Source organism: Megascapheus bottae, chromosome 20, assembly GCF_031878675.1.
Source record: "Megascapheus bottae isolate mThoBot1 chromosome 20, mThoBot2.hap1, whole genome shotgun sequence".
NCBI classification, from domain to species: domain Eukaryota; kingdom Metazoa; phylum Chordata; class Mammalia; order Rodentia; family Geomyidae; genus Megascapheus; species Megascapheus bottae.
Genome location: NC_143528.1, coordinates 39,071,695 through 39,087,305, shown reverse-complemented (window position 1 = coordinate 39,087,305; position 15,611 = coordinate 39,071,695). Strand labels below are relative to the sequence as shown.

Sequence of the window (15,611 nt, the reverse complement as noted above, 5' to 3'; positions counted from 1 at the left end):
AATCCAAATTAGATTTAGATTTCCTTCTCCAGCGCTCCTGTGGCAGGGCCCACTGCCCTCGCAGGTGTCTGTGCTTCTGCGTCACTGTCTTCTCTTGTGTCTCTGAACCACGGCTGTCCCCTCCCCCCAGCACCCTTCCCATGAGATAAGGCTGCTTCCAGGTCCTCTGAGAGAGACCAGCTTTTTTTCGGCTCCTCCTCAAGTGCCTCTCTGAAGGGAGGAGCACAGGGCACAGGCTGTCCTGGGCCGGTGCAAGGGCAGCAGTGGATGTGCAGGTCCACGGGCAGAGATTCTAGATTCAGAGTGAACCCCAACTGCGGGGTTCCAGACCCAGGCCAGAGAGCACAGGGATCTCTGGGGAAGAATCCGTGGAGTACAACGAGACTGCATGCTCAGAGGGGCGGTGGGTACCGGGACCCCTGCTCCAGGAGCTGTGACAATGCCACACTGCACCATTTATAGACGAGCATTTCATTTCACTCCAAGTTCAGGAGGCTGGAAATGCAAGAGAGGTGTGCAGACTGGAGGGCCTGGACCCATTGGTATCCAACCCGCTTCACACAGGGCTCACCTGTTCCTGTGAGGACGGCATCAATGCTGTTGTGTTCTAGACACCTTGTCAAGCCTGGCTTTCTCACGCTGTTCTATTGGGGATTAAACCTGCAGCCACCTGAACTTTGGGGACAGACCATAGCTTGTATAAGTGAAAGATGAGTGCACCCAAGGACACAGTGGGAGGTGTGGTGTGGCCCAGCTCCCGAATGTGGACCCAGACAGGCTTTGGGGTGTGGTCTTGGGTGAGCTGACCTACAGCGGGTTCCCTGCAGGTGCGCGTGTGGTATGGAGGCCAGGAGCGCGTGGGCCTGGTGGAGCAGCACCGCTGGGCGGAGGACAAGGTGATGGTCTGGCTGCTGGACCAGAAGCTACAAATCTGCTGCAAAGTGGAGGAAGTATGGCTGGCTGAGCTGCAGGGTGCCTCGTGCCAGGGGCTGCCCCAGGAGCATGGGGCCCGGGGGCCCGCCTACAGACCCGTCTCTAGGAACATTGACGTCCCAAAGAGGTTTGTGGGAACAGCCAGGGGTGCAGTGTGGTGAGGGAGTGTGGGGTCCTGAGTGTCTGCCAATACAGACAAGAGGTGCAGGGAACCTTTGTTCTGCCAAGGGCTATTTGAACATCCACCCACCTATCTGTCTTGTCTGTCTGTCTGTCGTTTATCTATCTATTTCTATCTTTTTTTGAGACTTGAACTCAGGGCCGGGGCATTGTCACTGAGCTTCTTTTGCTCAAGGCTAGCACTCTACCACGTGAGCCACAGCATCACTTCTGTCCTTTTCTGTTTATGTGGCACTGAGGAATCAAACCCAGGGCTTCATGCATGCTAGGAAAGCACTCTATCACTAAACCACATTCCACGCTCCATGGATATTTTAAAAAGTAGTTATTATAAAGGTGATGTACAGAGGGTTTAGTGTTACATAAGTCAAGTAATGAGTACACTTTTTTGGATAATATCACCCCTTCTCTGGCTCTTTCCTAGTTTTTTCCTCCCATCCCTGCCCACAACTTGGATAGTTAGTTTTCTTTCCCTCCCTCCCTCCTTCCCTCCCTCCAAGCCATGGGGCTTGAACTCTGTGCCAGAGTGCTGTCCCTGACTCTTTTTGCTCAAGGCTACCACTTTGAGTGGAGCTCAAAAGCTGTAGTCATGTTCAGCGTTGTGTCTAGGAATTACCACTGCTGCACATGCTCACTCTTTGCCCCCCCAAACCCTCCCAGAGACACCAAACTCAGCCCATAGTCTTTAAAGAGAAGACACAGGAAGAAATCACTCAGATCTGGAGCTGGCATCTGGCTCCGGTTGATGTGTGAGCTGTGGTGGGCCTGGCCTGCTCGATGTGGTTTGTATGTGGATCCTCAAATTTTAATGTAATTCAATACAGGTTTTATGTGCCACTTGTCCAGAAACAATATTCCTCTTGATTCTTAAAAATACGTTTAAAAATGTGAAATCATCCTGAACCCAAGGCCGTGCAGAAATGGGAAGCAGGCAGTTTCTGGCCTCTCTATCCCTTAGACTTTGACTGGATTGAATATTCAAAAACATCAGTGTTGGGGCCGGGAGTTTGGCCTAGTGGTAGAATGCTTGCCTAGCATGCATAAAGACTGGGGTTCGATTCCTTGGTAACACCAGAGAAAAAAGCCAGAAGTGGTGCTGTGGCTCAAGTGGTAGAGCTCTAGCGTTGAGAAAGTCCAAGGACAGTGCACAGGCCCTGAGCTCAAGCCCAGGGCTGGCAAAAACAAAACAAAACAAGAAGCATACAAAAACATCAGTGTTGAACAAAGAGTGGGTGTTTTGTTTTAGAATTGTACGGTGGGACTTTTCCCTGGGAACACAGATCCCTTTAAATTCCATGTTAGATGGTTATATGTATACTGATCCTTTATGTTTAAAAAGAAAATCCGCTGAGATTTCTTTCCACACCAGCTATGAAAGCAGCATAGCCTGTCCCATCCCTGTCTGCCTGTTGGCACTGTTGACAGTAGACCCTGTGTTTTGAGGCCAAGAAGTCGTGTTGTGATTGTGTATTCAGCGGGATGCCAGCCAGGAGTTTGCTTTTCTTTTCAGTGGAAGTGAAATTCAAAGCTCATCTTAAGTAACTATTTAACGTAGTGATGCCTTAGCTGTTTCAAACCCAGTCACTTGTTTTGATAGAGTTGGATTATAAGAATGAATTTGTACAGCCCTTTGAGGCAGACTAGCTAGCTAGAGATTTATTTCAGTCTTACTTTTCCTAATACGTAACATTAACCTATTGACAACTCTAATTTTACTTTAAACCAATGTCAAATATATGGAATCCTGCTGTATGGAAGCACTGAGATTTTTACTGGAAGATGTATATTATCTGATTATTTATTGTATTATATGATAAGTTCTGTTGTGCTCAGAAGCCAGTCTGGGGTCGTTAATTGGAGATAAGATTTGCCTGCCTGAGTTGGCTTCAAACTGTGATCCTTAGATCTCCACCTCTTGAATAGGACTCCGAGCCACCAGGCCAGTGCACCTGGCCTGAATTCCTTTCTAATGCTGCAGCTTAAAGTTCTTTAGGGGCATTAAGCATGATTCAATGTCTACTGCAATCTAGAACACTGGATTCCCCTCCCTGCCTTATATTTGGATTTAATAGGAAACAATTATACTAATCAATTTCTCCCTTTTCTTCCCTCAAATAATAATAAGACATTCTGTTAAAAACAAACAAACAAACAAAAAAAAAAAACCCCAAAACTGGCTGGGTGTGGTGGCTCACACCTGTAATTCTAGCCACTCAGGAGGCTGAGGTCTGAGGATCAGGGTTCAAAGTCAGCCGGGCAATACAAAACCGAGACTCTTATCTCCAATTAATCACTAGAAAATGGGAAGTGGGGCTGTGGCTCAAGGGTAGAGCTGTAGCCTTGAGGTGAAGAGCTCAGGGACGGCACCCAGGCCAGAGTTCAAGCCCCATGACCTCCCCCCCCCCAAAAAACAAAAAACAAACAAAAACTGGAGGCATATTTCAGGTAGTAGCTCCAGATATAACTGGAAGAAGCCAAGTAAAAGTGCATAGCCCCTAATTAAGGTTCAGTCCTGGCCTGCGTGTACGTACAAAGAATGGGACTCATGTGCTGACACTCAATTACTGTAAATACCATTCAGAATGAATTTTTTTTTTCCTCTTGTACCGGAGATTGAACTCAGGCCCCTCGACTTGCTAGGCAAGCACTCTGCCACTTGAACCACACGGCCTGTGGAGAATGAGCATTTTGTGAAGTGAGGATGCTGTCACATTTGACTTCTGGTCCTTGGGCACACTGGGCTGTTGGAAAGGGAGTGAGAGGGCGGTGATCTCGTAGAATAACCAGACGTGGAGTCTGTTCCGTGGGCACCGTGGTTCAGTACCCACAGTATGCACAGACAACGAACTTCCTACCCACTCTTTGGATACAGGAAGTCGGATGCAGTGGAGATGGATGAGATGATGGCGGCCATGGTGTTGACGTCCCTGTCCTGCAGTCCTGTCGTGCAGAGCCCTCCCAGGGCAGAGACCAACTTCTCTGGTGAGTACGCGGGGCCGAAGGGCGCCTGGCACCGCAGAGGCCTGTGGACTTTGTCTCTGAGCAGCCACAGTTGGCTCTAGGGTTTCTGACTGCCGCTGAGTCAGCCAGGTGGGGAGAAGCGTCCTGGCTCATTGTGAAGGTGGTTGAGCTCAGGACTGAGCCACACAGGCCACGTGGGCAAGCTCTTAGATGGCAGGATGCCAGTGGGGCACTTTGGAGTCTGAACGAGGCCTAGAGGAATATTGAGTTCACCCAGTAGAACTAGGCCTGTTGATCTCTTCATGGCTTTAGAAAATTCAGCGTCTATCACAGATGCCTTGTCAGTGAGATTATAGGCCAAATCCTTGAAATCATGGAACCAAAAATCTAATTGCTCAATAAAAGCCAATGATATGTCTTTACATTTTATATGCGTGTGTGTGTATATATATTTACGGTCGGGATAATGTATGGGGGGGTTACAGTTACATTTGTCAAGTAGTAGGTGCATTACTTCTTGCACATTGATACCCCTTCTCATGTTTTTGTCCCTGTTTCCCTCCCTCCACCCCATCCTAATACATTTCTAAATTGAAACAAAATCCTGGTATTCATGACCTCAGAATACTTTACCAGTGCAATGGAGAAGGAAGGATTTGGGTGCATTAGTCCTTTGACATGACTTGTAGGAAATCTGAAGTAGTTTCCTTTTTTTTTTTTGGTAATTAGTCATATGGTTAGCCTTACCTTACTCATTCCCAGGGAATAATTTTTTAATCCATGAGCCCTAATTGAATTGCAAGCTGCCTAAAAGCTTGTAGAATATGGAGTTCTCTCTAAGGATATGCCAGGAGGAAATCAGCCTTTACAAGTATCCCTCATAAATAATCCTCTCACTAGATAGAAAGTGAATATAAAGGACAGCTAGAGCAAATTTAATTATTTCCACTGAAAGCTTGCTGGAGGCCACCACTGCACTCTGAAGACACCTAGTGGTGAGGCTTCGTAGTACAAAGACCTTAGAAGAGCCAAGTCCCTTTTTTGGGGGATAGGGGGATGGAGAGGGCAATCCTGGGGCTTTAACTGGGGGCCTGAGCACTGTCCTTGGGCTTTCTCAAGGCTAGAGCTCTACCCTTTGAGCCACAGCACCACTTCTGGCTCTTTCTATGTATGTGATACTGAGGAATTAAACCCAGGTCTTCATGCATGCTACCACTTCAAGCACTCTACCACTAGGTCAAACTCCTGGCCCCCCCCAGGTCCCTTTTTAAGTTCCAGGAAATTTTCTGAGTGTAGAAAAGCCAAATTGGGTCATAAGATCCAGAAAAATGTCCCAGATTGAAAGAAAACAATGACTCCGCTTCCATCAGGAGTGTGCGTATGGATACGCAACCTGTCTGGAGATCACTGGTAACATACCCTAGTCCTGTATGGTCAATTCCTGTTCCATAGAAAGACATTTTGTTGCCAAAGATTTTTTTCAAACATTACAATATATGTCTGATGGAAGTCAGTGGGAAAGAAAGCTCCCTTGGCTCTCAGTCAGGACGGAGGGGCTCCTCCACTTTTTAGCATATACGTTGAGACATTTTTTTTTGAGGGGGTGTAACTGTGGCTGGAACTCTGGGCCTCACACTTGCTAGGCAGGCACCTGAGCCGACCCTCTAGCCCTTTTAGGTTTTTTTCAGATACTGTCTTGTGTTTTTCCCATAGCCAGCCTCAGACCAAGATTCACTGCCTCTTTCATGGCTGGGACTGTGGTACATACCACCATACCCATCTTTTTTTTTTCATGTGTGTCAGTTCCAAGACCTTTGGACTGAGGGCCTCACACTCCTGTTCAAGGGTAGTGTTCATGCACATGAGCTACTACTTTCCTTCCAGCTACCTGATGGTTAATTGGAGATAAGAATCTCATGTGGAGTTTTCTGCCCAGGCTGGCTTTAAACCATGATCCTCCGATCCCAGCCTCCTGAGTTGCTAGGATGTTAGGTGTGAGCCACCACCAGTGCCTGGCGCCAGCAGGCTTCCCTTGTTTCTTTTGAGATGGGTTCTTCCTAACTTTCAGTCTGGCCTGGCTTCTGACCATGGTCCTGGAGAGCTCTCCCTCCCAGGGAGCTGAGATGAGAGGCATAAGCTGCCATGCCTGGCTTGAGAAGCGCGTCTTCATTGGGTTCTTTCCGTGAAGTCCGTACAAGCTGCAGTTGCAGCGTGTGTCTGGTGGCACAGCAGACAGAGCAGCTCTGCCGCTAGAGATCGCTGGTTCCTATTTTCACTACCGCTTGAAAAGGAGGGTTTTGTTTTGTTTTTTAATCTCGGGACAAGCCCCTGAATGTCCTTTCATCCCCTTTCCATCCTGCCAGCTTCCCGTGTGGCCTGTGGTGACCCATGGAAGGAGAGCGGTGATGTGTCTGACAGTGGCAGCAGCACCACCAGCGGGCACTGGAGTGGGAGCAGCGGCATCTCCACCCCCTCCCCACCGCACCCCCAAGCCAGCCCCAAGTACTTGGGGGATGCCTTTGGTTCTCCCCAAACTGATCATGGCTTTGAGACCGACCCTGACCCTTTCCTGTTGGATGAACCAGCTCCACGGAAGAGGAAGGTATGTGACTGACAGCGTGCAGGGATGGCCTGCCCCAGAGGAGCCAGGAGACCCCAAGTCCTTCAAGTCTTCTCTTGCCATGTCTGTTTCCTTACTTGATGTCAGGGCCTCTTCCTCGTTAGCTTCTCCCGGTCCCTGCCACCTTCCCTGCATTCCCGCAGAGGCTTCTGTCATGCTTTGGCTTCCTGCCATCAAGAGAACCCTTTCCTGGGGGCCTTTTGTTGGGTCTGGCTGAGGATAGCACGAGTGAGGACGAGGCCGGCTGGGCAGAGTCACAGGGGCTTCTTTTTCCCTAGAACTCGGTGAAGGTCATGTACAAGTGCCTGTGGCCCAACTGCGGCAAAGTTCTGCGCTCCATCGTCGGCATCAAGCGGCACGTCAAAGCTCTCCACCTGGGGTAGGTGCAGAGCTCTGGCCTCTGAGCCTAGCGTGTGCCCCGTTCCACGGCTCCCAAGATGCTGTCCCTGACCAGTGCCAGGAAGCCGCCTTTGCGGGAGCCTGGAGTCCCTGTCACCATAATGATGGTGTTGTGGTGACAGCCAGGGACGGTGAAGCTCTGTCTGTCCTGCCTCGTGGCCAGCAAGGTGCTTCAGTTTAGATAGAAATAGGATAACGTGAGCCACTCACTGATGATGCCCTGTGGCCGACAGGTGGCGTGGCCAAGTTCTGTGTGTGCTTCTCTCAGGAGGCCCAGGGCTGCGTTTGCTTGCTGGTCAGTGGGTCTAGGACCCTCTCCCTGTACAGGCCACTGTTGGTGGCAGCAGAGGCATAGCCCTGTCCTGGAAAGCATGCTGCGGTGAGAAGGGGCCCCGGGTTGGCATTCACTCATGTTCTATGACCACGAGTCTTTGTGCTGACAGACAAGAAATCCCTGTGGCACACGTAGGAGTCAGGGCTCCTGGGGGCCTCGGGTACCTTCCCTGGCTTTCTGGGAAAGCACCCAGATTCTCCCTGGCTTTGAACCAGTGGTGCCTGCTTTTGCACAGGGACACAGTGGACTCGGACCAGTTCAAGCGGGAGGAGGATTTCTATTACACGGAGGTGCAGATGAAGGAAGAATCTGCCATGGCTGCACCTGGTCCCTCCGCCCCTGGGACTCCCTCTGCTGAGCCAGTGCCCACTGTCCGGGTGACCAGCCCATCCCTTGCTGCTCTTCCACTGCCTCCACCCAAAGCTCCGTACTCGAGACCCGAACAACCTGGCCTGGAGTCTCCCCTGCCCTCTGGTGCACTCAGCAAGTCAGCTCCTGGCTCCTTCTGGCACATTCAGGCCGACCATGCCTACCAGGTATTGTGCAGGGGGACAGAGGGGCTCGGCCTGAGGTCTGAGTGGTCACCAGCCTGCCGGGTCGCAGATCTCTAGTGATGACTGAACTCTGTATCCAAGTGACTAACATTCTACAGAGAAGGAAAAGAAAAAGGGGTGTCACCCAGTAAATGTGGGACTCTCCAGAGTTCTTGTGGCAGCCCTGGGAAGTGGTAGTGAGAGATTTCACTAAGTGTCTAAGCCCCCAGGGGCCTGGATTCTGCTCGGGGTTGTCGGGTCACTGGTTAAACAGGCATTTGAGTTGTGGAGTTGGGCTTCCCATAGCCCATCTCAGAACTGGGCGTGGGCAGACAGTCCAGCTTTGAAACCTACTCTGCATCAGCGTTGGGCCAGGAAGCTTTCCATGAGAAATGATTAGCTGCAGTCAGCAAGTCAGTTTACTTCTTAGAAGCAGAGACACCGAAGACACAGGAGGGACCCTGCCATCGTGCCATGTAGTTGGGGAATTGTCAGAGTGACATTTAGGATGGTTGTCACCACCACAGCGAGCATCGCTCGATTTGACTAGACTGGGATAATTTGCAAGTTAGCCATCAAAAAGTAGTGCTTTCAAATCAGAGAAGCTTAACAAAATGAGCCAGCTCCTCTCCTCATTTACTACTGACTACTTAGCTAATTTTGTGTTTGGTTGATGTCCAGTCCTCTCTGGCCCCGTGGGCCTAGACCTTGTGGCCGGCATCTTTATAAATAGATGTAAGCTGGCCACCTGTGAGCACATTGCGGTTTCCATTAGGTGCCCTGGCACTGCCAGAGCGGGTTCCAGCAGCACCAGCTGGCCACACAGGGCTCTGGACTTCTTTAACAACGGTTCCAGGGCTGTTCTGAGCAGGTGGGCCGGCCCAGCAGTTTACACGTGTGAGGATTAAGGGGAGCTCAGGAGAGATCCGCGCCTCACGTGAAGACCACGGCGGGGAGAGCCAGAGGCTCTCGTTCTGTTGTAGAAGGAGAAGTGCCAGGGCCCTGCAGGCCTTCTGCCTCCTGAGCCGGGGCCTGGCTGATACCCTGTTGTTTCCACAGGCTCTGCCCTCCTTCCAGATCCCTGTTTCTCCTCACATCTACACCAGCATCAGCTGGGCTGCCGCCCCTGCTGCCACCCCCCTCTCAACGGTGAGTGTGCCCTCAGGGCGAGCCTGGGGCGCTTGCACATACCCCTGGGCTGGGCACATGGCTGGTGTCACTGGTGGACCTCTGACCCTCAGGGCTCATGCTGATTCCACGTGTCCTCCCTTTCTCTTGTGGTGGAGCCAGGTAGCACACCCTCTGGAGTCAGGGAAAAGTGCTCACAGAGACCAGGGGCCAGCAGTCTTCTTGTCCTTTAAATTGCTGGAGGAGCCAGGGTCGGGTCTCTGCTGAGCTGTGGAGGTTTGTGGGCACTTGTTAGAGGGCCAGTGCCAAGAGGCAAGTAAGGAGAGAATGTGGGGAGTAGGAAAGGAAGGTGGGAGCCAGAGGGGGGCTGCTAGAGCCAGAAACCTCAGGCCACCGTGGATGAGTGCCGGGTTGCTTGGCTCTGAAGTGAGTTACATTGGAAATCACTAGACTCACACGTGGCGGATGGGAGTCTCAGCTATTAGCCACGGGGTGGGGGGTGGGGTGTGGGGCCCTACACGTTGTGAGGCTTAGGTGCTAGGAGGTGCCGAAGAGGGAGAGGTGGCATTGCAAAGGCTGATAACTCATCTCACTCCCCGCAGGGAGCACCCTTCCTCACGGTGGCTCCCTGTCCCTGGCTCTGTTCTCCTTCTGCCATCTCCCTGGCCCAGCTTGGCCACCCAGGGCACTGATTCCCTGGAATGCCCTCCCCACTTGGCCTCTTGGCCTCTGGTTTCTGGGGTTCATTCATGCATGGAAGGGTGGGGAGATGCCTCATGCTCCCTCCCCTGCCAGGTCCGGAGCAGGTCACTCAGCTTCAGTGAGCCTCCGCCGCCACCCCCTGCAGTGAAATCGCACCTGGTCGTCACCTCTCCACCCCGGGCCCAGAGCAGTACCAGGTGAGACAGCCCACATCATCCCGCCTTCGTCTGCCCTATTAGCTTGACCACCAGCTGGCCCGAGGAAGAGCTGGGTTGCAAGGAGGGCATCGTCCTGAGCTTCTGGCTGTGGGCACGCTTGCCATCTGCCAGGAGTCATCTCTCCCAACCCTTTGCTTATGTGCTAGGAGCAGGGCTCGAACTTGGGGCTTTTCACTTACTCTCAGCTTACTTTCTTGCTTGGCTGGTACTCGACCACTTAAGCCATGCCTCTCGCTCAGCTTTTTTACTGGTTAATTAGAGATGGAATCCCATGGGCTTCTCTGTCCAGGTTGGCTTTGAATGTCCGCAGACAGTCAGGGGCCGCCGGCACCTCCCCCAGCCTCTTCTTGTTTGCTCAGCCTTGTGCTCGGCTGCTGCCCAGCTCCAGCTCCAGTGTGTGATGCTGAGCTCTTTCTTCTCGTGGACAGGAAAGCCCGCGGTGAGGCCAAGAAATGCCGCAAGGTGTACGGCATCGAGCACCGGGACCAGTGGTGCACGGCCTGCCGCTGGAAGAAGGCCTGCCAGCGCTTCCTGGACTGAGGCTGCCCCCCCCACCCCCGCAGGCAGCCCACTACAGACGGCTGGGAGCAGCGCAGAGATCGGAGCGCAAGTGTGCAGCTAAGGTGTAACACTTCAAACACTTTCTCCCTGCCGTGGGAATGTTTTACTTTATTTTTTAAAAAAAGAAGCGAAAATATTTTTCTTTCCCTTAAAATAGGAGAGAGCCAAAACTGACCAAGGGTAATTCTGCAGTGAACCAGAGACCAAAGAATTCCTCACCCCCCCCACCCCTTCTCCCAGCCTGGAGGGGACGCGTCCATACACATGGGAAAGGAAGGGACGGTCTCCTTACGAGCTGGTGCAACCTCTGCTTTCTCCAGAAAGGACTGAATAAGATGAGTTGCCTTCCCCTAAAAACAAAAGAGAAATGAAATGGAATGAAGATGTGGCCACCTTGAGAGCAAGACCTTGGGGGTTTGGCGCGTGGGGCGTCGGCTCCTCTGCTCTGTGCATGGCACCCTTGCAAGGTGGTGGCTTTGGGGTCTGGGTTGCCCCGATGTTGGGGCACTTCCCAGCAGATGCGCAGCTTCTTCTAGAGCCCAGGACTGACAGGTTTTAAAGACTGGCCCCAGAGAGTTTCCTTCTGCAGTGAGATCATTGAAGCCACTTGAGCAGGAGAGCAGAAGCATGGCGTCTGTGGCGGCTGCTCTTTCCGCCCCAATGGGGACAGCAGTGCTCCAGCTCCACTCTTCTCTGGTCTGGGGCCCTGGAAGCCATTGCTGAGTGCACTCACTTTACTTGCGTGGTCCTGAGAGGCTCTGGCTGGCTCCCTTGTCTCCTGGCCTTGCCTGGGATTGCCTTGTGTTCCTGGCCCAGGCAGGATGAGCGGGACATTGGATGAGGGCATGGGTAGATTGCAGGCGCTGGGTGGGTCGAGTCCACACAGTTGGTTCATTCCCAGGGTGGGCGTCGGGTCCATGCACAGGCCTGTGCTTGTTGGGAGGTTAGGGCTGTGCTCACGAAGGGGAAGGGGATGGAGTCCTGAGGCAGGGCCTGCTCTGTTCAGTGTCACCCTTCTCAGCATGGTGCGGTCCCCCACTGTGCTGGCTGATGCCCCTGAACCATCTGCTCAGGGAGCCCCACTAAGCCCCACTAAGCTTGTGGTGGGGCCGGCAGACACCTGCGCCTCGAGATTCCTTGGTAGACACATACTCTTCAACCCGAGACACACTGTGTGTTGAAAAGCCTGGACTGGGTGTCAGGTCTGGAAGGGCATGGTGGCCTGGCCGGGGAAGGGAGTGGCACACTGAGGCACGGGTGTGTCCAGTGGGGGTGTGTTTTTGTAAATTGGAAGCAGATGTTAATGGAATTCTGAGGTGGCCCTGGGCTCCTGCCCTTCAGCACTATGAAGAACTGGCAGCATTGCTCCTCTGCTGTCCCCTGTCCCTCTTCAGACCTTCCTGGAGTGGGGCAGGGGCAGCCCTTCCCCCCCTGTCAGCCCAGCTTGTGCTGAGTGTGGCTCAGGCCACGTGGCTAGAGCTGGGAAGGAAGATTCCCCCGCACGAGGCCGGCTTCTCATGCCGTGGCTGTGCAGGGCAGAAAGGAGCAAGATGGGTGGACACTAGTCCGTGAGGTGGTTTGGATTTTGTTCTTGTGCTTTCTCTTGCTTCCATGCAGCTGTCCCTGTCTGCATTTGCTCCCGGCCTTCTCAGTGGTGGTGGCCTCTCCCCCCGTCCACCTGTTCCTCTGTCTTGTGGCTGTCCTTCTCATTGTGGACACACATGGTCTGTCCCTGGGGTTGCTCCATTTGTTCCTTCTCACAGACGCCAGTGGCATCAGGCCTGATTTCTCCTCGTCTGTGTCTGTGTGCCCTCTTCCCGGCCTGGCTGCACGGCCAGTGCCATGGTGTGCTCCCAGAGTAGCTTATCTGGGGAAGCCGTTCTCAGCGGTCCCACGTGCACAATTCTTGGAATTGGCGCTGCGTTGGAAACACGGCCTCAGCTGAGCCAAGTCTGCTGTGTTCTTGAGAGCAGCAGCGTGGGGGCTCGGGTGCAGAGCAGGACCCCAGCGCACAGCTGGGAGTCACCAACCAGCTCTCAAGTTGGTTTTGTAACTTCAGACTTGAGCCATGGCCACATGGGGACAGCAGATCTACAGCTTGGGTGTGGCAGATGGCGGATTGGAAGAAATTTGTCTTGTTACTTCTGGCCATCCCAAGTTCTCACTTTACCAAGGAGACAGACAGACAGACAGTGACACACACACACACACACACACACACACACACACACACACGAAAGAATGAGAGAGAGAAGAGGGAGCTAAACCCCATTTGTGAATTTGTCTTATTGGCGCCTCTCCCTCCTTCCCCCGCTGTCTTCCAAGTATTATTTTTACTGTTAAAGTTTTTTTTAAATGTGAAATGTAATGTTTTTACAGCAACAATATGAAATATATTTTATAAGGAATAAAATGGTACATTGTCTGACTTCCTCTGCGTCTGCCCTTCCACCTGACCCATGAAGAACACACTTCCTCTGGCCTTGCTATCAGGCAGGTGATACTGTAGGCACACTGCACACATTCATTTGGTTTTAATAACCGGTGACATTAAACAAAGCCCAAAGGGAAGGGAAAAAAATAATAGTGGGGCAGAGAAGGCAGCTCTGGCAGAGCGTGTAGTGTGTACAAAGCCTTGAGTTGGACCTCCAGCACTACAGAACAACAGCTGGGTGCCAGTGGCTCACACTTGTAATCATAGCTACTCAGAAGGCTGAGATCTGGAGGCCGTGACTCAAAGCCAGCCTGGGCAGGAAAAGTCCATGAGACCCATGTCTCCAGTTAACTGCAAAAATCTGGGAGTGGCTACAGTGGTAGATACCTATCCTCAAGCTAAAACGAGAGCTCAGGAACAGGACCCAGGCCTAAGTTCAGGCCCCAGGACCAGCAGCAAAACAACCAAAAGCTCAACAACAAACTAGGTAACATTTACCAAGGCTGTGAGGGATTTACTGTTCACCTTTTACAGATGAGGAGATCAAGGCACAGAAACTAAAGAACCTGCCACGGCCACACACTGGGAGATAATTATTTTCCATTGCTTGTATTGGTAGGCAAAGGGGAGCTTATTCTTGGCCCTATTTCTGAATCTTGGGGAGTGGGCTAGGCACTTAGGAGATGTTAATATTCCTTTGTGTTACTCGGCTTTTTGTGACCATAACAAAATAGCTGAGAATAGACTATGAAAGAAAAGGGTGAAAGTGCAAGCAGCATGGTGTAGACTCTTGTAAAGGCCCCTCTTGACTGTCGCCTCATGGGAGGTGGCAGTGGTGGGAGCTTGGACAAGGACCAGATCACACTGAAAACATACAGGGAGGCAGGGGCCTCAGGCCCTCCCTAGGATACACAACCAAGGACTACTCACCAGGCCTCCTGCGCCACCCTGCCGGCAGCACAGGCAGCTTGGTGGATATGTCCCAGCGTCCCCCAATCCTTAGAGAATGGGTTCTGAGCACGGTCTGTTCTTAAAGGAACCCATTCTGTGCGCAAGCCATGTCCTGAGCAGAGCTGGCTAGTGGGGTGCTGGAAGCAAAGTGATAGTTGCCACCATTCTCCCCTCCATCCCCGTGGCCCCTCAGAAATGGTTTCTGAAAATGGAGGCATTGAACTCTTAACACTCAGCCAATGGCACCCAGCCATTCTGGGAAAACCCTGCCAAATAAACTAGGCTGGTGCAAGTTGTAGAAATGCATGTACGTGTTGGAGAATGGGTTTTCCTTGTAAGAATGTAAGGTGGTGGTGGCTAGGTTGGGGCCCGGTAGACTCCTTTCTGCAGTAGGCATTCTGCCAGGAGGGCTGGGAGCCACTTTGGGGTCTAGGAGGTGTCTCTGGGGTGACATCTAGAGCAGAGAGGGAGGGCACTGGACTTGGGAGAGGTGGGGAGGCTGGCATGGTACATGCTGGTCAAACAGGGCAGCCTTTTACTCCTTCCTCTTCATCCTTGCCACCCCCCCAAAAAAAAAATCACAGCTGGAACCAGCCCACTGGCCCACCTGTTTGCTGATCAGTTTACTAGCTCTCTGTTTGCAATGAGGGGCTCCCTCGCCTTAACATTTGGGGTCACATTGGTTGGACTCCCAACTTTCTACCTGGGAAGTCAGAAGGAGAAGGAAATAAAGATATTGAACTTCTTGGCTCTCAGTATGTGGATAGCTCTGTACTATGAGCTGCAGCTCTTCAGGATTCACCAGCTCTCCTGTACCTACCAGGGTTTCCTAGCTCCTTAGCGGCACCTTACCAGCCCCTGCTGACTTCCCATAATGCTTTGTTTGAACATCCCCTCCAAGCTGGATATGGTGGCACACACCTGTAGTCCTAGCATTCAAGAAGTTCACATAGGTGGATTGTGAGTTCAAGACCCACCTTGGGTTACAAATTGGGACCCTGTTTTGAGAAAAAAAATATTCCCTCTGAAACTCACATTGAAATTTAATTGTTACTCCAACTTTCGGGAGGTGGGAGTTTTAAGGGATGACGAGCTCAGGGGGGCTCTGCACTCCTGAGTTGAATTGGTTACATAAAAGTGGGCTCTTGATACAAGGCTAAGTCAGGTCCCACTACCTCTGTTTAGCCTGTCCTTCTGCCATGATGCAGTCATTAGCAGACACCACCCCTGGACCTTGTCTTCACCTGCTGTAAGCCGAATACATTTACTATTCTTAATTTATACACACTGTATTCATTCATTCCATGTCAGCATGGTCAACTACCGCAGATTTAAAATATTTTGAAAAATTGCATCTGTAACCAACATTGTACAGACTCTTCTTTTTGGTCAGTTGTAGGTCTTGAACTCGGGGCCTAGGTACTGTCCCTGAACTCCTCTTGCTCAAGGCTAGTGCTCTACTACTTTGAGCCGTAGTGCTACTTCCAGTTTTCTGGTGGTGAATTGGAGATAAGAGTTTCATGGACTTTCCTGTCTAGGCTGGCTTTGAACCATTGTCCTCAGATCTCCTGTGTAACTAGAATTATAGGCATGAACCATCAGTACCTGGCTCAGACTATTTTCTAAACCATACAAAATAACAACAATTTATGTAGCA

The 15,611-nt window shown here is 51.7% G+C and overlaps 1 protein-coding gene across 1 annotated transcript in view; it reads left to right on the top strand.

Annotated features, from left to right (window-relative positions):
* Window positions 1-13,031, top strand: part of Znf395 (zinc finger protein 395) — a 39,418-nt gene extending 26,387 nt beyond the window's left edge. Inside the window, exons 3-10 of the mRNA XM_090353664.1 lie at window positions 828-1,060; window positions 3,986-4,095; window positions 6,438-6,676; window positions 6,973-7,073; window positions 7,663-7,963; window positions 9,020-9,109; window positions 9,884-9,987; window positions 10,437-13,031. Of these exons, the coding sequence (XP_090209790.1) occupies window positions 828-1,060; window positions 3,986-4,095; window positions 6,438-6,676; window positions 6,973-7,073; window positions 7,663-7,963; window positions 9,020-9,109; window positions 9,884-9,987; window positions 10,437-10,548 (1,290 nt within the window). The 3' untranslated portion in view covers window positions 10,549-13,031. The remainder of the gene's footprint in view (window positions 1-827; window positions 1,061-3,985; window positions 4,096-6,437; window positions 6,677-6,972; window positions 7,074-7,662; window positions 7,964-9,019; window positions 9,110-9,883; window positions 9,988-10,436) is intronic.
* Window positions 13,032-15,611: the final 2,580 nt, after the last annotated feature.